This window comes from Temnothorax longispinosus, chromosome 3 (assembly GCF_030848805.1).
Source record: "Temnothorax longispinosus isolate EJ_2023e chromosome 3, Tlon_JGU_v1, whole genome shotgun sequence".
NCBI lineage: Eukaryota > Metazoa > Arthropoda > Insecta > Hymenoptera > Formicidae > Temnothorax > Temnothorax longispinosus.
Window position 1 is genome coordinate 18,644,467 of NC_092360.1, and position 25,883 is coordinate 18,670,349.

At 35.5% G+C, this 25,883-nt stretch overlaps 1 protein-coding gene across 12 annotated transcripts in view; it reads right to left on the reverse strand.

Annotated features, from left to right (window-relative positions):
- Positions 1 to 2,567: 2,567 nt before the first annotated feature.
- The window catches only part of Hdac4 (histone deacetylase 4), a 132,397-nt gene continuing 109,081 nt past the window's right edge, over positions 2,568 to 25,883 (reverse strand). For 10 of the 12 annotated variants that reach the window (XM_071774252.1, XM_071774253.1, XM_071774254.1 and 7 more), the window contains 13 exons: positions 21,023 to 21,148; positions 20,485 to 20,567; positions 16,198 to 16,304; positions 13,806 to 13,946; positions 12,972 to 13,069; positions 12,744 to 12,878; positions 11,079 to 11,406; positions 10,398 to 10,841; positions 9,904 to 10,173; positions 8,818 to 9,167; positions 8,042 to 8,596; positions 7,383 to 7,522; positions 2,568 to 7,252 (listed from right to left, as the gene is read on the reverse strand). In XM_071774252.1, coding sequence (XP_071630353.1) covers positions 7,189 to 7,252; positions 7,383 to 7,522; positions 8,042 to 8,596; positions 8,818 to 9,167; positions 9,904 to 10,173; positions 10,398 to 10,841; positions 11,079 to 11,406; positions 12,744 to 12,878; positions 12,972 to 13,069; positions 13,806 to 13,946; positions 16,198 to 16,304; positions 20,485 to 20,567; positions 21,023 to 21,148 — 2,841 coding nt within the window. In that variant the 3' untranslated portion in view covers positions 2,568 to 7,188. The remainder of the gene's footprint in view (positions 7,253 to 7,382; positions 7,523 to 8,041; positions 8,597 to 8,817; positions 9,168 to 9,903; positions 10,174 to 10,397; positions 10,842 to 11,078; positions 11,407 to 12,743; positions 12,879 to 12,971; positions 13,070 to 13,805; positions 13,947 to 16,197; positions 16,305 to 20,484; positions 20,568 to 21,022; positions 21,149 to 25,883) is intronic. The other 2 variants (XM_071774244.1, XM_071774255.1) reach the window with 2 other exon arrangements.

A 25,883-nucleotide genomic window follows, 5' to 3' on the forward strand; every position in this document is an offset into this window, starting at 1 on the left:
ATAACGAAGGCATGAGATATCGTCGAGTGAGATAACACGTACAATGTATTTATAATCTAATGTCGAGATTTAAAATGGATATGTACGCTTTGTATTACTTACGAGATAGCGTTGCGCAAATAACAACCAATTGTCGCGCACAGAGGTGACGACTGATTCCGAGGGTGCAAAGCTCCGATCTTTTATTATTACGTTTCTCCAGAAGATTCAAGAACGAGCCATAGAAGTCATCGCTCAACGTATTTTGACACTCATAATAATAGTCAGCTGTTTTGCTGACACGCAGAGATCTCGCGCAAGCAGATTTTGTCGATTGTCCTTTCTCCTTGTCTCATATGTTTAGAAAGATATGCTTCTTGTGTCGTTGCGTCTGCTCTATGTACCGAAGGCCCAAGTTCAAATCTAGCTAGAAACATCGGATTTTATATCGCTTTTCGGAAGGCAATGGCACCACCGAGAGTATCTTGCCGTGCTTCTAATAGAGCTCGTTCGGAATCAGCGTTATTGCCCTTTAAGTGGACAGTGGACTAGTAACCCATTCCCATAGAAAATTAAAATACTTCAAAACCTTTAAAGTATAGAGGTCAAGATCCTATTTGAGTAGTTCCCTTCTCCTTGAGGGAAGCCAGGACTAGCGATGGGATTAAGTATTTTACAAGTAGGTTCGAATCTGTTGGCGTAGTTTCAAATCCTCTATAATTACTTCTAAAAATAAAAGCAGTACTTTCAAGTAAATTCGACTCTGGATAAAATGGGTTCAAACCTGGTTATTCTTCAAAGTATCTCCTTCGAGTCAAAATGTTTATGTAAAGCGACAATTATTTTAGTATATTATTTTTTGATAATTACAAATATTAGATTATCAATCGTTGCAATTAAATATAATAAAAAATATGATTAAAAATATAGAATAAAAATTTACTTAAAATCTTTACACATTACATTTTTTAAACTAATAAGGTCATTCTTAGAGTTCGAATACCACTTGTAAAAGATTCGATTCTTTCTCTCGATAGAGAAACTATACTCGATAGAAACTATACTAAGTACATTTCGAATACTACAGATATACTAGCTCATTCTAAGATTCAAAATTAATTAGTCGGGATCGATTACTTCACAAGTACAATATATAAAATATTAATTTTCATGAATATTACTCAAATTTCAGATAATCAAACTTGATTATTGGATTTAATTCGGATTTTTAAGTACATATTAAACTTGATCTTATCGGTAGCCAGGACCCGACTAGCACTAGGTAATGTGACCAGATATTCTGTTTTCGGTGGGACAGTCCTGCCTTGGAGGTGATTCTCCCATCATCCTGCTAAATATGTCAAATGTCTCAATTTTAGTAAAAAGGTCCCACCAAAAAATACTTGAAAAATTTTGTCAAATTGCGATGGTAAACTTAATACGTTTAATTCTCTGTAATAAACAAAGTGTGGACAGTGGAAAAATAGCTCAACTTCGAGTTTGCATTTTAAAAGCAATATTGTTAACAAAACTTAATTTTGATTTAAGTTGCCAAGAATTCTATACATTTAATTCTTAAATATATATCATCACCTTCTTTATTAAAGCAAATAAGTTCAAACACTAAATACGAGTAACTATATTGTTCTGTAAAAATAAATTGAAGGTTGTTCTTGTGTTTATCTTTACACCTCTTCTATCCCGACATACAGTTGTCCGGCTTTGGATTAAAAAATATCTGGTCGCATTAGCCATAGAGTGGATGGATGGATGGATTATACGACGCTTTCTAGGAGAGCGTCGAAACAAAGAAAATCAAACGATTTTCCTGCTTGATAATAAAAGCTATTAACTGCTAATGACTGATTACCCAAGATTCTCAGTAAACAAACTGTCCGGACAGTGTCGATATTCTTAACGATGTTGAATTTCAAATACTGCGTTTACCATTTTCTTTTGCGAATACGGTTCAATGAAATCCCGCAGTAATTGGAATTATAATTTGCAAGTGGCATTGTCGTTTGTGAAAGTCACTCCATCATCGAACGATCAAACCATGTTGCGTTGTATTTTTAATTAATGCACAATTAAACCAAATAAGTATATTTATTACGCCAATAAATAATTAACAATTAAGACTTTTAATCGACTCTATATTAGCTATCATCGTCATAACAAATCGACCATTGATTTTGGTCAGATTAATCGTCAAGACATTTCGACCATGAGTTTTGATCCTTCTAATTGATTTTGAAGCTTATTATATAAGCATCGTATTTAAACAATTTAATTTATTGCGAAAAATATCACCTTAGCCAGGGTACGAACCTGTATGAGGTGAGATTTTTCGCAATAAATTATAAATTATTTAAAATTTAAATACGATGTGTGTGTATGTGCTTATATATAAACTTCAAAATCAATTTAGAAGGACCAAATCCCATGGTCGAAATGTCTTGATGATTAATCTGACCAAAAGCAATAGTCGATTTGTCATGACGATGATACTAATCGAGTCGATCAAAAAAGTCTTTAATTGTTAAAAGGCACAATTGTTCAGGATATCATTAGATCGAAGAGCTATAACGTTTAACACAATGACTATACTTTTTATTTAAAATTAGTTTACGAGGTACATTTATATACATAAAAAATTTATGACTATTACATTAAGCTTATGCAATATAGACAGTATATTCGTGCATGTTTTTGTGTGTATATGTATGTGTGTGTGTGTGTTTTGTGTACGTGTATGTGTGTACTAACGTAACAGTAGAGCTCTATTAAAATCCACATTTATACTCGGCGTTTGGATAAGAACTTAATAGTCATTTACATCTAGTTTGTATCAACTTGCCATGGGTGGTGATACCGGAATGTCGTAAGTTTCTCGCTCTTTTTTTCTTTTGCGTTCCAAACAAAACTCCCGCGAAAACGTCAATCGTTCAGATTCTGTCCAAGCGACGCAAAACTCTAAAAGATTAAAATCTGTGTTCGTAGGTCAAACGATTTGAATTTGTATTTTGCTTTACGGAAGGTCTTACTTGTTATCTCAAACACAAATTGTAAGATAGCCACGTTTAGCATTAATAATGCGATATGAATACGAGGTCACTGGTTCAAGTAATGTTTAAAACATTGCGTCTCGTATCAACATCCTACATTTGGCTAAACATGGCTGTTTGATCATCACCAATTGCAATTTTTACCTTGCATGAATAGAATTTCGAATCTTTTTAAATTGTCTTTAACAGAATACAAGTACAGATCTAGGTTTCTTTGGACGTTCGTTTCGGTTGCTTGGGTACGATCGCATGATAATCGTACGACAATCTGACGACAAAATGAAGCATACGTTAGGGGGTTGGGGAAGGACAGGTGGGAATACCGCGAGTGAACGCGAGGATGTGATTAACCAGGGTGTGATGTTTGTAGGCCCGCGATGAGAATACGCAATATCTTTCTGTAAATTTTCGGAAAGGGCTCGCCCTGTTGTCCGCGAGCAAGCCACGTACCCTTCACTTTAATCGACGCGACTGCCACGGGGTGCGCGCCGCCGATGATAGAGACTCGCTCTTAAATTATAAACAAATATACACGCATGTCTAAAATTACCTCTCGATATTGTTACAATAGAGTCGATTGCTGTTTCAACTCAATGACAGACTGGTGTACCGACGAATCGTCATATAACATCCTCATTTTTATCCTTTCGCATTCTCTCTCTCTCTCTCTCTCTCTCTCTCTCTCTCTCTCGCTCGCTCTCTCTCACATTAATTAACTTACTGTATACACACATAGGCTGGACTCGTATCTTTATACTTAAATATACATCGAGTCAATCTTTACACGTTTTCTTCAGTGAATTTTTTTTATCGGACAAACATTTAACAGACACTTGAGATTCTTGCGGTACACGGATATACAATGTACATATATCGGTATATCTTAATATATATATACATACATATATGTGTATGTGTGTATATATACATATATATATAGCATTATAGATATATATTCTTTTTATTTCTTGCATGACGAACGCGCGATATATAATATATGCATTCTCGTGTAATTCGTTTATCAATAGACTCTTCTCTTATATTCATCTTTGTTCTTTTTTTTAATCCTTTTCTTTTCTCCGTAAAATGCATGACACAAAAATAAATGCTTGTATCTGTGAATTATATTTACCTTCTTTTTCCGCCCTCCCTTACACACATCTTCTCGCGACGTATACGCTTAATTAACCATATATAGCTTAGCTTCTTCTTTTTACAAAATATCACAAAAATCACACCAGCCTTTGTTCGCAACAAGAAGCCATGTTGTTGAAATCTCGTCAAAACGATACACTCCCCGGTCCGTTCTGCGCTCTCGCGCTTGAAAACATTAACATATATTAACGTGTGTATTCGATGCGATCGCACGTGCTCGTGGGAACATGCGGCCATGCCGTATAAATTGTCGTTGGCAGTGATTCACATAACAGATAGACGAGGAATTCTATGCAGCGAATACTTGTGAGAGCTTCGGAGCCACGTATTATTAAAAATTGTGAAAAAAGAAACGCCCAACTGACATCAATCCCTCCGTTTTCAATTTATCTTGAATGTCTCTTAATCGATGTGAGTTTTAACAAGTATGCGTTTCATTGATTTTATCAATTTTACATGCAAACAATCATGTGTGAGAATCAAAGTTTCTCCGCCAAATCAAATTATTATCGACCCGCGACGCAAGCTTGAGGAGTCAAGCTTGTAGGTGTAATCGGTTTGCAACAAAATTATCCGGATAAAGGCCTGGATTTAAATTCTGATCTGGAGTCATCTTATTTTCTCAACAGCGGAAAGATCAAAGATTATCATACATCGTATGATTACAGCCAAATTGGAGCAATCTGCATCGACATGTCATGGCATCTCTCAGCGTATCTTTCGGTATGGCAGGGCGCATCCTGTCCTGTTTTTACCACGTGCACGTGATATCGCACACATATGTTCGCACATTTTATTCGCGCACACGATATAATATCGTCTTATGATCTAGACATCGACATTTTTCTTTTTTTTTTCTTTTATTCTTTTTCCTTTAACATTATCACGAATTTTGTCGCCTAAGTCGCATTAAGTATCGCCTCGATTCGAGATAAGTGTTCACGCACTGCGGAGCTCTCGCCTCATCTCGTACTCTGAATGCCCTGAAGAACAAGGAAAGCGAATCGGACGACGAAACAATGAAAGCGCTAGTGACCAGCACGATGCGCGGACGCGCGGCGTCTTCACCAAGTGTAGATCGCGCGTGTTGAAGGCGGAGAAAATACATCTAAACGCTACTGTCTTTTATAAATATACAGTTGTCCAATCGTATTCTTATTGCACGAACTCTTCTAGCGAGGCCTGACATACGCGTGAAAATCTCTGGAAATCCGGAGACCATTTATTTTTTATGCACACCGATTGGATAGTCTGATACTTCCTCCTCCTCCCCAGGGAAAAATCTGTGCATCTCGCGACCCATTACTCGCGCGCATTATTTTATTCAGAAAGAATCACTTGACGTGACGTTATTCTACCAATGTGTCGGTTGCTCTCTTAATAATTTTCTTACGCATTTTATCAAATTGTCATTTGTTATTTTCAATGGAAAACCTCTTCGGATTACCACACGAAGAGAACTTCCGTATACAAAATATTTAATTTTTTAAATTGTATAATATATATATTTCTATATTATCGGAACTGTGTATTTCTTTCTTCCTCTCTCTTTCGATTTTATCTATTATGAGAGAGAAATGAGAAACAGCGAGCGATCATAATGATTCAAGCTGCTATCTTGCCATTAAACTTGCCATTTTATCATCTCTACTTAATTTTCTTATTAATGGTTTATAGGAAGTACATTCATTATCTTAGAAAAGCGATTTCGTACACAAACAAAGATGCTTATGCCGATGTTCCTTGTGAATCGTTTATATCGAATAATCATACATCTCATGGTTGATGTGTTATTCATAGCGCGTCTATGTTTTGTTTGTAACAATAAGCGCAATACAAAAAAGAATCTCTAGGATTCAAGATATACATATGTCGCATTAACACAGCTCTTTCTCAAATTCCCTGTACTTGTCTCCCTGAATGTTTCGATAAAATACGGCTCGTTGAAAGTGTTCTAAGCAGGCGTCCGAGGTCGCAATTAGCATTCAAAAATATATACACGGATTATCACGAATAATTAATTCTTCCTGCGAATTATCCAAGGCAACACGATGCATCAGACTTGTTTTATACAGCTGTGGGAAAGTTCGAAACGCCTCACCACCTTATATCGATAACGTCAACAAAATATTCGCGGATGTCCGTCATTTTCGAAGAACGCAAGTGTCCACAATTTATTTTCTCCCACCGAATCATCGAACGATAATGCGCTTCTACAATTCTTTTTCCACAACAATCAAGTGGTACCATCCAGACAAGAGTTTGCTAATAATATTACAAAATGTCTCCATTCCAGCTTTCACATCAAATCTCGAAAAACCATTCGTTGTTCGTCGATAAGACACTTGAATCGAAAATTTGTCAAGCGATATCCAATTGGTGGGCGAAAGCTATTTAGCGCGCTCGAGTTCATCTCAACAACGTTAACAGTGATTCGTTAAAAAGATTACAAATCTTGTGTTCCACAATAAAAAAAGAAAGAAATCTATAGAACGGACAAATACAATTTGTCTCATCCATAGCTAACTATACAACAATCTCGCGCATCAAACGCGCGAGGTGCAATAGAAACATTTGCAAAACTCACAAACTTTTGCGCTTTCGCGTCTAGCACAAAAAAAGTAAAGAAAGGGAGGTCCGCGAGTTTGCGTTGTACCGTCGCAAAAATTGTCATTAACCTCCCGTTACAGATCACTTCTTCCTTATTACTTGGCCGTTGTTTATCTATCGTCTTATTTGGAAAAGAAAATGTTTGAAAACCTTAAAGTCGGGAACTGCGCGCGAATTTACACGCGTCGTCGACCGCGTTCCTGCAAATGGAACATTCGTAGCTGACTTTTGTGCGCCTGTCACAGTAGCCACGCGTGATGACGGCGAGTCCCTCGATCCGCACTGCGAAATGCACTTCTAGAGATCCCAAAGAGCATTTACACAGTTTCGTGCAATTAATTAATGCTTTCTACACCTAGCAGAATGATCTTCATACATCTCATTTGGCCTCGTCCTGCTCCATCGGCTCCTCGGAAACCTCTCGGGAATGTTCTGGCGTGGTCCTGTCATTTTAAATAAACATATATAATTTAATTGTAATATGTATATGTATGTAATACTTAATATTATAAGTTATTGATATTTAATAATATTTCAAAGATAGATGATGGTAAAAAAATACTTTATACTAACGTGAGGTTTGTAGGCTGCTGCATAGATAGAGAGGCCATTGCAGACACGGTTTCTGTTTCGTCGTGTTCCTTTTGGCTCGCCTCTATAGCGCTCATTGCGACCGTATGGGCAGCAAGTTTTACGCAAGGCCAATGTGACATCTAAGAAATAATACGATACCACGTTAAATGATAAACTAAATACATTTAATTTTATCATTCATAAATATATTATTTTTAATAGTTTACAACAATCTTACAAATACTAAATCTGATTTTTCTCTTATACGAAGTATTGCACAAATGCTATTTTTTGTCTTTGATTTGCTTTTGTGCTCTAAATAAATGCATGCAGGATAATACTTTCATTCTACGTATTTGTGTCAAATCGTATTAGAGAAAATAAGTATGAACGTTGAAGGGGAGTCAATAGGGTGACGCCGCATGGCTTTGCATGAGAGCGACCGATTCATAATTGGTTCCGAGTTTGAACCCAAACCTCAGAGAAGTTAAAAATTGTAAATAAAGTAATATGATATAAGACTTTACTCTATTTATAAAAAAAACATAACATAAACTGATACATAGTATATACGGAAGAGAATTTAAAAATAAATATTGCTCGGTTCCTGAAGTAACGAATAAAAAGATTTTAACTGCATCACGCAATATTCGACTTACCTGGATGGCGATGGTCTTCTGCAGCGTATCAATGGCATTTTGGCAAGGAATCCTCGTGAGTTCCTCATCTCGAAGCGGACTGGGTTCATCACCGAGCAACGCTCGAACGCACTCCTGTGCCGAGTCGCAGATCGCCGCTAAATCGTAGCCTCCTTCCAGGGCGAGGACGACCTTGCCATCGGCTAGATTAAGTAACTGTTGCGTCATCCTGCCGAAGCACGCCGGGCTGACTTTGTAGCCACCCAGTGGCGCCGGATGACCCACAGCAGCATCGAAACCGGCCGAGACGATCACGACGTCCGGATCGAATTCCTTGGCGATTGGCATGACGATCGTGCGAAACGCCGCGAGATACTCCGCGTCGCCCATGGGCGGATTCAGACCACCGGACCATGCCACGTTGACGTTGTAGCCGAGACCCTCGCCAGCGCCGCACTCAGTAGGCCCGCCGGTTCCGGGGAAGAAGTTACCATCGTCGTGTCTGTGTATCGACAAATACAGCACCCGTGGATCATCGTAAAACATCTGCTGAGTACCGTTCCCATGATGAACGTCCTGAAGATATAAAATGCATGATGTAATATTTTGTCATACGTGGCATGTCCGAAAGTATTTAGAATCGCAGCCTGATGATCTTGACTACAACTTCGATCCCTTATATCGCATTATTGACATTACTTATTTTCACGATGTAAAGACGTTTTAAAATCACATATCATATTGTGTATTCTCGTCGTAAAGAAACCATGCCGCGCGATGATAATAACGATTCTTACCCAATCTAAGATTAAAATTTTTCTAATGTAATCGAGTTTTTGCTGAAGTAGCCTCGCTGCGATTGCTACTGAGTTGAAGAAGCAAAAACCCATGGCTTGGTTGGTTTCCGCGTGATGCCCGGGCGGTCTCACTACGGCGAAGCCGTTCTTAATGTCGCCTACTGCCGCCTTGAATGCAAGATCGACAACGCATCCCACTGCCATTCGAGCGGCGGGTGCAGTGTTAAGCTCGTTCCACGTTGTGTCGGAATCAACGCCAACTCCGCCGCAGGGAAGTCGAACGAAACTCTTGATAGGCAACTGCGACAGTTTGGACATATCCAGTTTCTGTCGATTCATCGGATTCGTTCCTGCACACACCACGGGACTAGATTAATGTCACTGCTTGTCGGCATTATTCTACAGTTTGATTTAAAATTTTTTAAATTTTTTACAGTATATTTTATTTCTTTTTATTTTACTAATAATACTAAAATTTGTGATTTAACACGTTCCCCGCTGGACCGGTTTTCGGTAACTTTCAGATTGCGTGGGTCGCCCTATATTGTCGAGACTGACAGTTTTGCTTATAATATATAATATAATGTTTATAAAAATATTAATATAATTCATTATTATTAAGAAAAATGTGTACGATCTTCCCATGATCTTGATAACTATTATATATATATATATAATAGTTAAGAATCAATGCATAATTTTATAAAACGTTTTATGATGGTGTTACGTATAATAGTGAAAATAGCCTAAACGGAACGTTTAGTTTAGCATGGGACGTATACACTCCACATGGCAAGTTAATTACAGTAATATTAGTTGATATGCTTGGTATTAATATTTCTTCAATTATTGTAAAAAACAAAAATGACTATCGCTTCAATTCTACAGATAGTACAATTAGTTTAAAATCAAGAAAAATTATAAAATTTTAATTGTAAATTCTGCAAAATTTTCAAGATTTTCTCAATTTTTAAAATAGCGTTCTAGCGTAACAATTATCTTAAAACTGCTAGTTTCATCTCATTGTCAGTTAAAGTTATTATTTTCTTCATAAAGCTGAAACAATGTGGAAAGAACAAGACTCACCAAACAATAGTGCATGAGCTTCACTATGGCATGTTTGGATCTCTTCAAGTGTAGCCTTGCGCGAGCGTACTCGGTCGCAACGTTGCAACAGGCCCGTTTCCGATAACCTGGCCCATACGCTTTGCAATCGGCCACCATGCTCAGGATGACCTCTGACCGTTTCGCCGCAGACACATGCATGTTTTAACATTAGTGGATCATATGCTAATCCTGTGGTGGGCCGATGCGAAGAACTTCGCACGAAAATTTCACCGCTGCTGCTCTGAGGACCTTTAGAGACAAAATCATGATAATTTCATGAGCTAAAAAATATAGATTAATTTTTTGAAAAATTAGATTAGGTTTAGACCAATTATCTCTCTATTCTATATTCCTTATAGGCAAATAGCTAGGAGAAAATGTTTGAATGCTATACGGATTTAATATAATATTAGAGATAAATGCAAAATCTTTAGCATGTCAGTTTAAAAGATAAAAGTATATTGAAGTTTTACCTAAGTGTACTAGAGGACTTGACAGTGCTCTCGAGAGCGGCCTAGCCACTTGAGAGGTCCTGCTTAAACCTCCGGCGTAGATGGTCGATTCATTCGTTTGCAACGTGTGTCTCATCATGAGATCCCTCTGTTGTTGTAGGAACTGCTCGCGGTCTCTCTGCTGTTTCGAGATCTCGCTCTCCTCCGGATGATCTTTCTTGCCTGTTAGATCTATCACCTCGGATTCTTCGGATTCTGGTGCCTCGTCCAGCTGATTAGCCTGGCCGCGCGAACCCACTCGCGTCAGAACAGTCTGACGGATCTGCTGTTTCAGATAATTGTGCGCTTGTTGCTGATCGTGCAACTGTTTCTCCGCGAGATATTCCTCATAGTGAGTGGTCGGTGCGATTATGCCGCCCTGCAGCATCGGATGACCTAGCGGTAGAGGCGCAGATTGGGTTCTACCTATATAAAGAAAAGACAACAGTCGTATAAATGCTTGCCGACACGCTGTCGAGAAGTTACTGAACGACGCGTGCTATGTTTCGTGTAGAAATGGTCCTTTGGGGAACTTTGAACGGCTGATCTCGGTAAGTTCAGCCTCTTTTCTAAAGTCATTTTTTTTTTCGGCGGAGACCATTGTCCATTGGAACAGGGCACGCGCACGGTAAGAGCTTCTACGAAGACAAAGAGGGAACATACTACCTAAAGGCCGGTGATGACCAGCCTTTTGCAGTCTCGCGTGCGCCGCTTGTGTATCCGTGATCGGCGCTGCAGTGTGATACACCGCTGCCGCCGTTGCCGGATGCTGCCTGCTGCCGCCCACTGTCGCGGACGGTGGTGTTGCTTGCTCCTGTAGATTCTGCTGTATCTGCTTGTGGATGTACGTCGGCTCGCCCTCGATGACCGTCAGGGACGGATAGAACGGCAGGTTGCTGTGCAGCATCTGACCGGTGAGCGGCATGCCGAGACGCGCCGTAAACGCGGCCCGCACTTCCGCTTCCGAGACTGGTGCCAATTTTGTCCCGCTCTGCGAACAAAGAACAGCCCAATGCGCATCGATCAAACACTTGTAAAGATTCTAAAATTATATTATCGACGTTATCTAGATTCTAAAATTATCGACGTTATCTTATCGTTTTAACGATAAGTATAACGACGCGAAGTACAAACTCTACTCAGAGTTAATGCAATAAATAACTTCGGTGCCAAAAATATCCTATCATTTTTCGCAACGTTTATCTATTTTGCATAAAATTCTTTATTTTTGAGATTATCACAATTTACCTTTGCTTATGGATTCTATCACTTTAGTATTGATATTTCCTCAAGAACACTATTATTCAAAACACCATTATTCTTAACATACAACTGAAGATACAGAAATAATAGAATTTTGTCTTTTATATAATACTATGTACGAATTTTTAAAATTAGATAAGAGAGAGAAGGGGAAGAGGATACGATAAAGAGATTAAAATTTAAAAAATCAAAAAGACAGCATTTAATAAAATATTTAGTAAAGAAAAATTTACTTTAAATTGAGAAAATTAATAAACGAAGATAAATGAGAAGGATATATATATATATATATATATATATATATATATATATATATATATATATACACACACCACACATATATATGTATATATATATATATATATATATATATATATATATATAGACGCTCGCATATATATATTAAAAAAAGTTGAATTGTCACATTACACCATAATAACAAAGAAAGCTTTTGATAAGTATAAACAATTATATATACAGAATGTCCCATTTTAATGGAAACTATATATCTCTTAAACTTGACAAAAAATATCTCAGATAAAAATATCATAATTTTCTTTAAAATAACTATGTATTTTTTTACGCTATCAGATTCACTTTATTATTCTATGTATAAAAATATTAAGGTACGATTACAAAAAAATGAATAGTTTACGAGATATCTTACGTTTTATGTCAAAAAAGGCTACAGTAAAATATAAAATACCTTGTAAACAATTTATTTTTTCAACATTTTTACATGAATCATTAGAGAAATCATATTATGTAAAAAAATTCAATGATTCCAAGAAAATGGATAACCTTCATGTGATCTTCAAACGGCTATCCGAGGTCAAATCACTAGCGCTATCACATGCCCCCTTAAACCCTAAAACTTTTATCTGAGACAATTTTTTGTACAATGTCAAGTTTAGGAGATATATACTTGCTTCCATTAAAATGGGGACACCTTCTATTTAAACATATATTTGAGAGAAAATTACAAACTTTGAATTGTCGTATTCATAAAAGAGTGCGAGTCGTAGTTAAAAAAGGACCTAAATTTTCGAGGAAAAATGTACTTACCGAGCTCGACGGTACATGAGGTCTGCCCAACGAGATGTTAGGCATGGACGGTGAACTGAAGAGCGAAAGATCCGAAAGGCTGCCCTGCTGACTACTGCTAGTGAGACGTCCTCCATACGCCGGATTTTCACCTTCCTGCAATAAATCAGAGCGAGATATCTCGCGGTAAATCGCGGCGTACAACATCGAAAGATCGTGGTAAATATAAGCGGTATTGTCGAAGCTTACTTCCTGTATCGCTGTGTTGCTCCCAGCAGTGGGACTGGCTTGAGAATTGTTCACGGTCGGAGGAGAGTTAGGCCCGGACTCAGGATTGCTGCCAGGGTCTGAAAAACGTACAATTAGCACGTCGGGATCCCCGAGAGAAGGAGAGAAGGAGGAACAATGTCGTCGTTGCGTAATATAAAAGAACATACGCGAAACAAACGGATGATGATCGCCCGGATATCGCATGCGAAGTCGCGCATTTGCAACGCGCGGAACAAGTAGGACAAACGTACGACTCGAAAATGGTACTCCGAAAATAAACTGACTTCTCCACACCCGCCGCGCCGCGCCGCGCTGGTGTGTAATGCATGTATGTAAATTTTGATGTATGAAAATTGATGATCTACGAGGAACCGGCCCAAACGACAGAACCCGTTTAAAAGCGTGACTCTTTCGACGCTTCTCGATCCATCGCGTTTTATTTGGGGAGTCTCATCAGCGGCAACTCATTCGAATACTCCCGGAGCAGTTTCAGCGCTAATTTACATTATGTTAATCGGACAGTAGTCTTGCTCATGCTGTTATAGGAGAGTAAGTAACAAACGTTAAAAACTCAACAGTCTATTAATCGAACACTCGGGGTGCAGTGAGAGAAAGAAAGAAAAAAATAGAGAGAAAGAGAGAGATATAGATGTGTATATGTAATAATGTTGGCAAATGCATCGCGCAGAGGAAAATAAGAAAGAACTCTCGTTCTACGATACTCTAGAGAGTAGTTCTCTCGAAGAAAGCTCACGCGCGCACACGCGCGCGTATGTGTGTGTGTGTGTGTGAAAGAGAGAGAGAGGAACGTACTTGCTAATAACGACTTCCGCTTGAGGTGCGACGCCAGGCGGTCCTTCCGGCGTGCCATCAGGGGTGAGTTTCTCAATGCTGATGCCATGTTCCTCTCCACGCGCTGTTTTAGTCGCACCTTCAGCAAGTTCGGCTCCGAGGCTGGCCAATTTTTTCAGCCGGTTGTTAGTTGGTCATTGTCATACCGTAAAAAAGGGGCGCGAGGGGCGGGGGCGGCGGAAGGCGGGGAAGGGAGAGGAAAGGGGACGGACGGAAGGCAAGAACGCGATGCGAGACGACCCCGCCGTTTCGCATTTCGCGTTCGCGTTCGCTCGCTCATATTATCACGGAGGAAGAGATCGCGAATGGGGGAGAGGCCTGCAAAGGCCTCCTCGTGACACTCGCATGGACGAGGGGCAAATAATTAATAACACGCGCGATTTACAGAAGTGTTCAAATGTCACGCGGTTAAATATAAAAGACTTTGAGGAATAATAAAAAATGTTGAGAGTTGCAAAAGTACGTAACGTTTGCAAAAGTATCGTTTATTAATTCGGTATATTAAACAGAAGTTTAAATCATATATAGCCTGTGATATATTGAGTTACTAGATATTTCTGCGGTCATCTCTGAGATGTGTATATTTTTTCCCTCCTCCTTTTTTGTAATCTATAGAATAATATTTTCAATACTTTTTGCTTTTTGATCATCTTATCTGAACAAAGCTCTCGTGAGATAATGAGGACGAAAGTCTTTATGTACGACGAAATTACTCAAAGGTTCAACTTGTATTAAAGAATAAGAAAAGCGAACTAATTTTAGAATCGCTACACAATTAAAATAAAATAAAAAAATAAAAAAATAAAGAAATTTTTCACTTAATTTCTGAAATCGTTATTATTCTTCCAAATACTGAAAAACTTACATATGATTACAAATTATGTAAAATTTTATTTATGTATGTATATTACATATGTGTAAATGCTAATAAAGTGCCGACCAAAAGTCTGAGACCACATATAAAATTTAAAGATATTCCAGTGAAATGCTATTTAAAAGTCCGATTCATGCCTTATTCAATATTTTTTCTTAATTTGAAAGTAAATAAGAGTTATATTTAGCACAGTTGTGTATAATGTAGGATTTTGTTTAATTTTAAGAAAATAGATTATAATCATAAAACCTTTTTTCCAAAACTGAGCTGTGGACTATTTTAGAAAAGGGATAAAAGAGTATCGGAAAAAATAAATAAACTTGTATCTAAATTAAAAAAGTGTCTAATGCTCTTTTCATCTTGTAAAAGATATTTAAACATTTTCAAACATTTTATACTATTTTTTACTTTATTATAAAATAATGAATAAAATAATAAAAAATACGTTAAATTATAGATTTGATTTTATTTCATATAGTAAACATTTTCAATGAATAACCTCAAACTTTTAAGAAGTGTATAAGACATGAGGAAAATTAATCATTATATACTATCACTATATTTCTCATACAAAAAGCTTCCCATCGAAGAATATTGAAATGTTGACTAATATGGATTTTTTGCAATTTTTTAAATTTTATTTCTATTTTTCCGCATCGTTCGCCGCATTGAAAAGTTCAAACAGTTCTCCGGAGATTTATTGAGGATATGTATAAGTTCCCAGCGTTTTTTTTACAAAAGTATTTTTTCAGTAATCGTTAAAATTTACAGGTTGTCTTAGAACTGGTGGTACCAGCGAGAAATGGGTAATTCTACATGAAAAATAAATCAAAAATGTAGAATAAAACTTTTTTTACGAGACTAAACAATAAACAGAAACTTTTGAAAAGATAAGGCTAGCCGTACCGCTTCCTTGCCACGTGGCAAATGTTTTCTGTACTTATACAAGTTTGCAGACATATGTTAGCACCTTTTTCGCATAAATAAATGTATATCAGTTAGAGATAACGCGCACATTAATTATCGATTCGCTGGCCAACTGGTCGATATACATTAAAAAGAGCCAATGAACGGACAAATTTGCTTTAATTCTTTTTCATTTTTATTAAGACCAAATATACGTGAAGTGTCACATGAAGAAAAGACAGATATTCGCAGAAACTAATTGGAGATTCACCTATAATTAATTCGGAGATGAATGCGACGTGCCGACTTGCTATATGTGCGTGTCGGCGTTTTCCGTGGATAATTCGAGCGAGCGAATCTTGTGTCGAGAAAAATCATTGTCTTTCTTTATATTCTCGGATAAAATCATGATCAAAGAAAGCAAACATCGCGTCGACGCGTAAGCTGTTTTTTTTTGGGACTCAACTCGTTTCTCGAACATCGAAACACCATGCTTTAGTAGACATTCTATTGGCACACAAACTACCTGTACGAAATATGCATAAGTTAATTGACACATCTCGGGACAATTACCTGTCTTCCTGAGCGGGAAATCGTCGCCGAACTTCTGAAGCATCTGCGGCATTTGATATGGATGCGCCGCATTTGTTGTGCTCGATGATTCCGATTGCGGTTGTAGCCTGGATAAAAAAAAAATTCGAAACGCCATTCATAACAAATCATTAATATTTAGATAAATAATGGTCAATAAGAGAGCAAAGTACGTTGAAAAGAGGCGTCTTATCTAATCCGAAATGCGTAAAACTTTATGCACATAAAACAGTTTATTATTAAAATATTGCAAGTAAAAAAAATGAGATAAGTTAAGGTAGACTTAAATATATTGGACTAATCATTTTTTGACAAGTAAAATTATAGTGATACTTTTTTTACATCTAATTTTTGCCTGCTTTTTAACGCACAATTTTTTAGTTTAAAATAATATAACGTTGTAAACGTTATTTTTATATAAGTACATAATAATGCATAAATTTTATACAATATATTTCTAAGTGAGCTATTAAAAAAGAATGTTAAAATTCTGAATTTATTTACTGAACTAAATATTGTCTAATTTATATATGACTCATGATGCCATTTTCGCAAGTCGGAGATGATATACGTTTCCTACGACTTCTCGAGAACTTGGGTGAAAAAAATATATATTTCGAGTATCGCATATACATGTTTGAGATGAAGTTATCATTGGCAGAGACAAGAAAATAACGTTGAGGGCACATCGGCCGTTGCTAAATGGATAACTGGGCCAGGTTGTGCTATTACCGTTACTTCGTCGGCGGCGGAGAAGACTATAACGACGACGATCGCGACGACCCATTAAAACCGAAATAAAACGTGCAAATTTTGATTTAAGCGTTCTAAACTGATCGAGAGCATCGAGAACAGTGGAACTTTTTTTAGCTTCAGTTATTCTAAAAGTGGAACGATAATCTTTGGCTAAGTATAGTCGGTTTCAAGATAGAAGAGGGTATAAATATTTGCAGCTATTACAATTTCAGAAAAAAAAAACGCAATAAAAAAAGCATATTAATATATATGTATTTATAACAAAAATTAAAAAAATGAAGTTAAAAAGTCTCTATCAGCATATATGAAAACTAGTCTGACAATATATGTATTAAATGGAAAAAAATCAAACATTTTTTTCGTTAGTTGATCGGCGCGCAGCAAAACGTTGCAATATATATATATACAGAGTGTATCATTTTAAGTGATTCAGCTGAATATCTCTTAAAGTAAAAGAGATTGGAAAAATTGTTTCAGACAAAAGTTGTTTGGTTCGAAGGGGGACATAAGATGGTGTCATTGGTTTGACCATGGATGGTCGTTTAAAGCTCACGTGAACGACACCTTTAATTTCTTAAATGGAAACCCCTATTTTTCAATGCATATTCTTGTAGCTAATCTCGAGAGCTTTTCAAAACACTATAATAAAGTATTTTTTCGTTAAAAACTTTTGGAATTAGGAGGCTTGAAAGTTCTAGTATTTTGACATAAAATACAAAATATCTTGTAAAACATTAATTTTTTGGTAATACTTAATACTTACCTTAATACTTTTATGCACAGAATAATGAGACGAATCAATTGGTATGAAAAAAAGACATGGTTGCTTTCAAGAAAAAGTATGCAGATGCGTGTTGCAAATTACATATTTTTTCTCAAACGAACTATGCCTTTTTTTATACCAATTGATTTGTCTCATTATTCTGTGCATAAAAGTATTAAGGTAACATTACCAAAAAATTAATGTTTTACAAGATATTTTGTATTTTATGTCAAAGTACTAGAACTTTCAAGCCTTATAATTCCAAAAGTTTTTAACGAAAAAATACTTTATTATAGTGTTTTGAAAAGTTCTCGAGATTAGCTACAAGTATATGCATTGAAAAATAGGGTTTCCATTTAAGAAATTAAAGGTGTCGTTTACGTGAGTTTTAAACGACCATCCATGGTCAAACCAATGACACCATCTTATGTCCCCTTTCGAACCAAACAACTTTTATCTGAAACAATTTTTCCAATCTCTTTTACTTTAAGAGATATTCAACTAAATCACTTAAAATGATACACCCTGTATATATACGTGTGTGTGTGTTATTAATAATATATATATACGGAAAAATTAATATTGAGCTGCTTAAGATCTAAGCTTAGACCGAAAATGGCTTGCATCTTATTCGATCTTCAAAATTATTGAAATATATTTGATACAAATTTTAAAGTCATAATTTACATTAAGTATTCCTTTATAATAAGAAAAAATGAAATATTTGTAATGCATTCACTCTGAAGTAAAATGCTAAATTTAATTACAAATTCTCATAAAAAGTTTCATTTACGTTAAATTTAAAGGGATAATTATATTTGTGCTGTTTTTTAAAAAATTAAAAAGAATAAAAAAACTCATGTGACATCTCTGATTGTGATTGTGTTACATCAGCGACAATTAATGTAACAAATTATAACAATAATTTAATTAAAATCTTCTATTTTATATTAGAAAAATTATGCATATTTTAATCAATCCAAACTAAAAAATATCACGCTTAATATGAATATTTTAATATTGTATTTTTACAATCATCTAAGAGCCATAGAAGTTATGGAAACTTTAAGTTTATGTTTCATATCTTGAAAAGATCTTGTTCATTATTAACTTGTATTACGAAAACTAGATCAAATAATAAACGTTACGTTTTATACGATTACAAAATAAATCAAAAAATTATTAAATATCAAAACTGAATTTTATTTTAACTTTAATATATATTTTTCATGTATATTTTAATATATGTTTTCTATATTTATTTAAATTACAAAAATTTAAATTTTATTTTATAATTCGTGAAATAATTCGTGTTATTTAGTTATATATGTTTTATCGTAAATTATTTAACAAATTAGAAATTTGGAACAAATGCCATTTGTATAAATAAATACAAGGTACCGAACAAAATGCCATTTAAATAAAGTAAAACACATGTTTATTAGAAAAATAACATTTTCTTAGAATAATCTAGTATCAACTAGTATCAACTAGTTAACCTTAATATTTATTTGTCTATAATAATAAAAAAATAAAACAAAATTTTCGTTTATTACAAGAAAAATTATTATAAAGAAATATTGATTTATAACAATAAACAATTTTATGCAACACGTGCATGGAAAGTGCCCCATTACGCACGCTACGCGTGCGTGATAGACCACTTTCCAAGCACTTGCAACATAAAATAGGGAGTGTAAGTCCTGTGTAAAGATGAAAATTCCCGGGTGCGGTTACCGCACTCGCCAGTTTACACACGACTTACACTCCCTATTACCTCACTTGTTACACAAATAACTATTTCTTAATCCTTTATTATTAAAAATCAATATTTACAAAATAAAATAATGTGTAATAGATAATATTATAACAAAAAACAAAGTAATATTATTTTTACAACAAAATATGAATTACCAAAATTGAATATTATATTTTTAAGATTCTTGTTCACTCACTGCGGCTATCTTGGATTGATAATTTCTCTCCAAAGAGAAAAAATATAGCATGAAATACATGAAAATTCTTGCAACATATATTAAAATAAAAATATTTTTCAATAAAATAGCATTTGCAATCGTTATAGAACAGACTTGTAAAATATATGAAAATTCCCTTTTTGTTTAGGAAATCGATAACCCATATATGTCGAATTGAATTATGCCTAATCAAGAACGAAAACAAGCTGTTCAACTGCCAAATTAAAATAACTATTTAATTTCGCATATTAAGTTATAATAAAATGGGAGTTCTCTATATTTTAACGCTACGCCAATTATTTTAAATATAAAAATACTACACTAAAAGAAAAATGACGCGTATGTTGCAAGAATAGTTCAGTTTTTTAAATATCATTTTTCGTGCTTTATAGTAGTTCACAGTTTTGCCAAGTTTAAATGTTACGTGTACTGTCAACGCGGACTTGGCAATCGAGCCAGCAGGAGCCTGGAAACTATTTTATGATACTATTTTATGAAACTATTTTATGATGAAAGAAAATTTAAATTTTAACGAAATATAATCGATTCTCAACGTCAGATATCAGCGCTGTTTGTTGAGATATCTGTAAAATAAAATTAAATTCATGTGCGAATATAAGCTTTACTCAGAAAAAGTGCCTTATTTCGAATTGCTCGTGATCAAAGAGTGTCTGTTTTTATTTCACTCAAGTTTACGAGACCTATTTCTTCAAAACATCTTACAGTTCGATTATCTTATTCTATCCACCTCTCGTGCATAATTGTGCATCTTACCAGCTCCTATATCCCGGTGCGCCGGGTAGACATCCGTTCGCCGCGGCAGCTGCCTCTCTTTGCTTCTTGTTCACCAGGAAACTCTGTAATAGTAAGCGCCTCGTAAACAAAAAATATAAAATTCGCGTATAATTCAGAGCGCGCGTCGCTTACATGCTAATTCGGAAAATCGATACATCGATTCTGATTGAAAACTGGGAGGCTCATAAACGACTAAACATTGCTCCCTCAGCTAAACGAAAGTTCCTTTCAGACAAATTGAGACTTATATTTTACGTAAATATGAGAAATAAAAGCTCATAAAATTGTTCATTCTTAACGCGCGATTTGCGAGATCAATTTGTCCCTGCATTTCTCTTTACTTTTATCGAGTATCACTTATATAAACCGTAACTAGTATTTTCTGATTAATAATACTGAAAATATGCAAAATTCAAGAAGTAAGGATTAATCCTTGTGTAAACTTACAATCGTCATTGCTCGTAGCTGAAAAATGCTAGAAATATTTATTTAACATTTAACAGCAAAGTTCACTTACATGAAGGCGTTCCTTGACTTCCGTGGACGCGTTCGCGCTGTGATCGTGCTTGTCCTTCTTTCTCAGAGCCTCGAGCCTTTCCTTCTCTCGCCTCTGTTCCTCCATCTGCTTCTGCTGCTCCCAGAGCTGCGAGCAAAGGTAAGTTCTCAGAAACTCATCTTTTCTTTTACGACGTATCTCCTATGTGCGCTTTCATCCTGAGATCATTATAGGATTCCGCGAATAGGGATGAAAGTGGGGCGTTCGTCGCAATAGGTGGCGTAATTATATTTCGATCAAAATCAGAATCCGAGGATACGCATTTGCGAGCCGGGAAATATTGCAAGGGCAGTATTTATGTTAGATCCAATCCCCCGCCCTCTCCGAAGCTATATGCTTTAATTGATTTAATCCGGTAACTGCGCGCATAACTCACGCAGCTCGAACAATCATCGTCTGTAAATGACGCAAACCGTGTCCCCCGAGTTATTATCGGCGGCTTTAGCTCGATTATGAGACGCCACGCACAGCTGCTGCATCAATGGCCATGGGATTCAACGGTAATTTTCCATACGTTATCTCGTCTGCTTTTCTCGCATGGAATATACCACGCGTTTTCAAAGTTGAGACTCAGATCCCTGTCACAAAACCTGTCATGACAATATATATTCCGTACTGCACCAGCAGTTCCTCCTTAACAGATCAACATGTTAAACAAGATTTCGTATTTGATGCAACCTTGTTTCCAGAATTAATAAGACAAAATAAAATCAAATATGTGTTTTTAATGCAAAACTTATATATAAAAGATATGCCATTCATGGGATATTACAAGGGACAAGAATGTAATAAAGGATCATTTCAAAATGTATCAATCAAGAGGCACGGTATAGTGTCTCGCGCCAAGTACACGCGCAGCGCGAGACTCTTTTACGCAAACGCACGAGTTGCAAGTACCCGAGATTTTGAGATCTCAATAACGAGTGATGGATATTACAAGGGAAAATACGAGCGCGAAGGAAAAACGAATTATATTAGGGCTGGTTGTTCCAGTCTGTTGGTAAACTACCTAATAGTTAAATCATATGTATGTCTTTGTTTATCTTTTACATTGGACAAAGATACATGTGATTTAACTATCAGGTAGCTTACCAATAGGTTGGAACAACCGGCCCTTAATCGACAATGGCGCAGATAAAGTGCGGAAAAACAGAAGTGACTACAATACGCGAATCGGATTAGTTATAATCGCACATATAGAAGTAAGGGTAGCCAAGCGAAGCATTAAGCTCTATATTATTCGCGCGCTGTGCATACCTACACCAATATTAGAAATTCGATAAATTGATCGGGTAAAACTTTCTTATCAATCAAATGCTCTTGTACATCTTTAAATTGATAAAAAAAAAAAAAAAAAAAAAAAAAAAAAAAAGGTATTTTATGGATAAAATCTATAAAAAATCAATATAAAAATACGTAGTGTACAATACAGCTTGCACAAGTAATAGAAGAATACAATATTTCTGATTATTGCGCTTAAAAAGCCTGATAAATTTAATACTATTACATAAAAAAAATATATAATATATATTTTAATTTTATATAATATATATTTTCTCTTATTATATTTTAATGTTTAATGTCTAATTAATATCTTATTTATTTTCGTTTACAATCTAGAGTACCTATGTAATAACAATTCAAAAGACTTCAGAACTATATAAATTGAATTACATTTTTGCAATAATTATCAGTAGCCAAAAAATGGCAAGTAAATAATAAAGTGCAGAAAATAAATACAAATAAATAGTAATTTCGAGTTTTATAGTAACTAATAATCTTTCGTATTTTGTAATAGGATTTAGAAGATTATATTCATAAAATCTGAGCACTTTAATCAAGATTTAAACGGTAAAAATTACAATGACTTTGAATTGAATGACTCAAATATCATATCAACGAAATAGATCAAGTCATATAAAAATTATAAGTAATATATCTTCACACTATAAAACTAAAATTTGTAATTTATTTTGTTTTATGTTCAAATATTTCATTATTTTAGTTTATTATTTTATTTTTATAAATTTTATTAACTAAATTACATAAAAGGTAATTTTAATAAACAAATAAAAGTTGATAAAACGCCTGATTCTAATTTGCCTTTCTGCCTTTATTTGAAAATTATAATATAAAACAAATATAATTTATTAAATTTGTTTTTCAATATATTAAAATTATTCAGCAAAAACTCTATTTTTATATATCTTTACATATAAACAAAATGCAGGATATAAAATACACCCCGCGCAAGTAAAAAAGAAGCACGTGAGTAACGTAAAGTTAATCTAATCGCGCGTCGCATAATCTTTCCCGTGCGATAAACACTCTCCCTTTCTCTCTTTCTCTCTCTCACTCTCTCTCCTTCTCTTTCGCCCTCTCCTCCTCCCTCATCCTCCCACTCTCTTTTCTCTTTTGTCTCCTCTTCCCCTCTCCTCCTTTCTCACTCTCTCTTCCATTCTTTTCTCTTCGTCCCCCTCTTCCCGCCCTCCTTTCTTGTATACGTTAGAGTATGCATACCAGGATCGTCGGCATCGTATGAAATAACAGTCGCGAGAATAAAATATTTATTAATAGCTCTCGCCAAATAACATGTTGGCTTGCATCGGCCGCGTCGATAAAATCGCGTCTCACTTCCGTGAGAAGTTCTTTTCTTTCGTCATCTCCTCTAATTCGAATCTCGCGATATTCCCACCGCGGAAAACGAAGAGTCGCGATCCCGGAGTTCATCGACATCGCCACGCGACCGTGGCTCTATTAATCTCCGGTCTGGCATCGCTCTCGTTCACGACGTCTCGTCATTCGCCAATTAATATCCGCTACGCACGTGGAACGTTCGCGTCTCTAACGAGGGCAGCCGCGCTCTCTTCTCCGCGCGGGATCGCTTTCTCGCCCTCGCGTTCTCGTATCATCGATTTGAGCGGTATACTACTGTTATTAGATCTGGACACACGTGAGTATAAACGAACAGCAAAATCATTTTGTCCCTAATCTCATCTTTTATTATGTAGGAATATTTTTATTGCAAATTATACGCGTAATTTACATTAAACATATATATTTACGTAATAAAAAAATCATATCTATATTATTCAATATTAAATAAATACGTAAAAGGTGTTCGACACAAGAATAGTGACCTATTACGAATAACTTAAGGTAGCTGTCTCGCTACGTGCTAGTCATGTGACTGTTTGTAGGTTTTCACGTTCAGAAATATATTTCAGGCAATTTTTGCTAAGGGAAAAATAATTTTATGAATTATGGTGTAAAATTTCATACGTGACAAAGTATGTTACTTTTTCCAAATTATGTGATTTTTCTCATTTGACTCCGTTTTGATCAGCTGATCATGCGAGTCGTCGAGAAAGGTTACAAGTGAGGTTACATCTCCTTTTCGATTGAATTTTGACAATTACTGAGAAAGGGTTTCAAAACGCATGACAGGGGTGTCAATCACTATCCAATTCGGCTAAGAAAGACGAGCCCCATAACCTGCAACTACAGTGATTAGCCAGCGGCGTTGCCAAGTCTTCCCAACCTCACCTCGACCAAAAAATGTCTGCTCGATTACCGCATTTTCACTAAAATAAACTAAAAAATTAGCAGCGAAATCTCCGGTAACCTATATATTTTATGGTTGCATCGGATTCTTCGAAATCTAATGTACAAAAAGCAATGTTTTTTTCTCACTTTATCTAATCGAAAAATACGAAAATATGTGATTGAAACCGTGATAGAGCCTTCTTTTCTGTATGAAGTAATGCAAAATTTGTGATTTTCGAGATCGATTTTCTAGAGTAAATAGTCGGTAAGGAGCCACAGAAAAAATCGACTGCAAAGCTGATCATATAATTTGATATAAAAACCGAAATCGAAAACTTTATCTAATACATGCCCTGACGAGACAGCTACCTTAATAGAGAAAAATCGATCCTAATGTCAAGAGAAAATTACAGTTTTCTAATCTTACAATTTTAGTTCTTCGAAAAACAACTTTACTATTTTAAACTTTATAACACATTTTTGAATAATAAATGTCAAATAATGGTAAATGTTTAGTATAACGCTCTTCCCTCCGATTTTCTTACAACTTTGTAAAATTGTTTATTTCTGTGTGTAAAAAACATTCTGAGAAGGAAAATTGTCGCTCAGGTCTCGTTTTTTTTTTTAATTTAATTTCAAAGTTTTGATGTCGGTATAAGGTATGAAAATGATAATTTACGTTTTTTAAATACTGCGCAATTTTATTTGTTACTATATTCACAAATTAAGTTGTCCACATACTCATTAACGGTGCCATTTAGGTTAAAATTTTATGGTTGTGAAATACTGTACGTGGCCAAAATTGATAAATTAATAAATTAATAAATTGTGATTTTCGTTAAAGCACTGCACACACACACGTGTGTATGGCCTGCTTTATAGAAGTTGTGATTTTTGTTAAAGCAGGGCACACACACACGTGTGTATCCCTTGCTTTATAAAAGTTGTGATTTTCGTTAAAGCAGGGCACACACACACGTGTGTATGTCCTGCTTTATATAGAAGTTGTGATTTTCGTTAAAGCAGGGCACAAGCACACGTGTGTATGCCCTGCTTTATAGAAGTTGTGATTTTCGTTAAAGCAGGGCACACACACACACACGTATGTATGCCTTGCTTTATAGAAGTTGTGATTTTCGTTAAAACAGGGCACACACGTGTGTATCCACTGCTTTATAAAAGTTATGATTTTCATTTGGATTTTTGTTAAAGCAGGGCACACACATGTTTTAAGCAGATATTTTGTATTTAATTAGCAGACAGTTGTCACGTGACC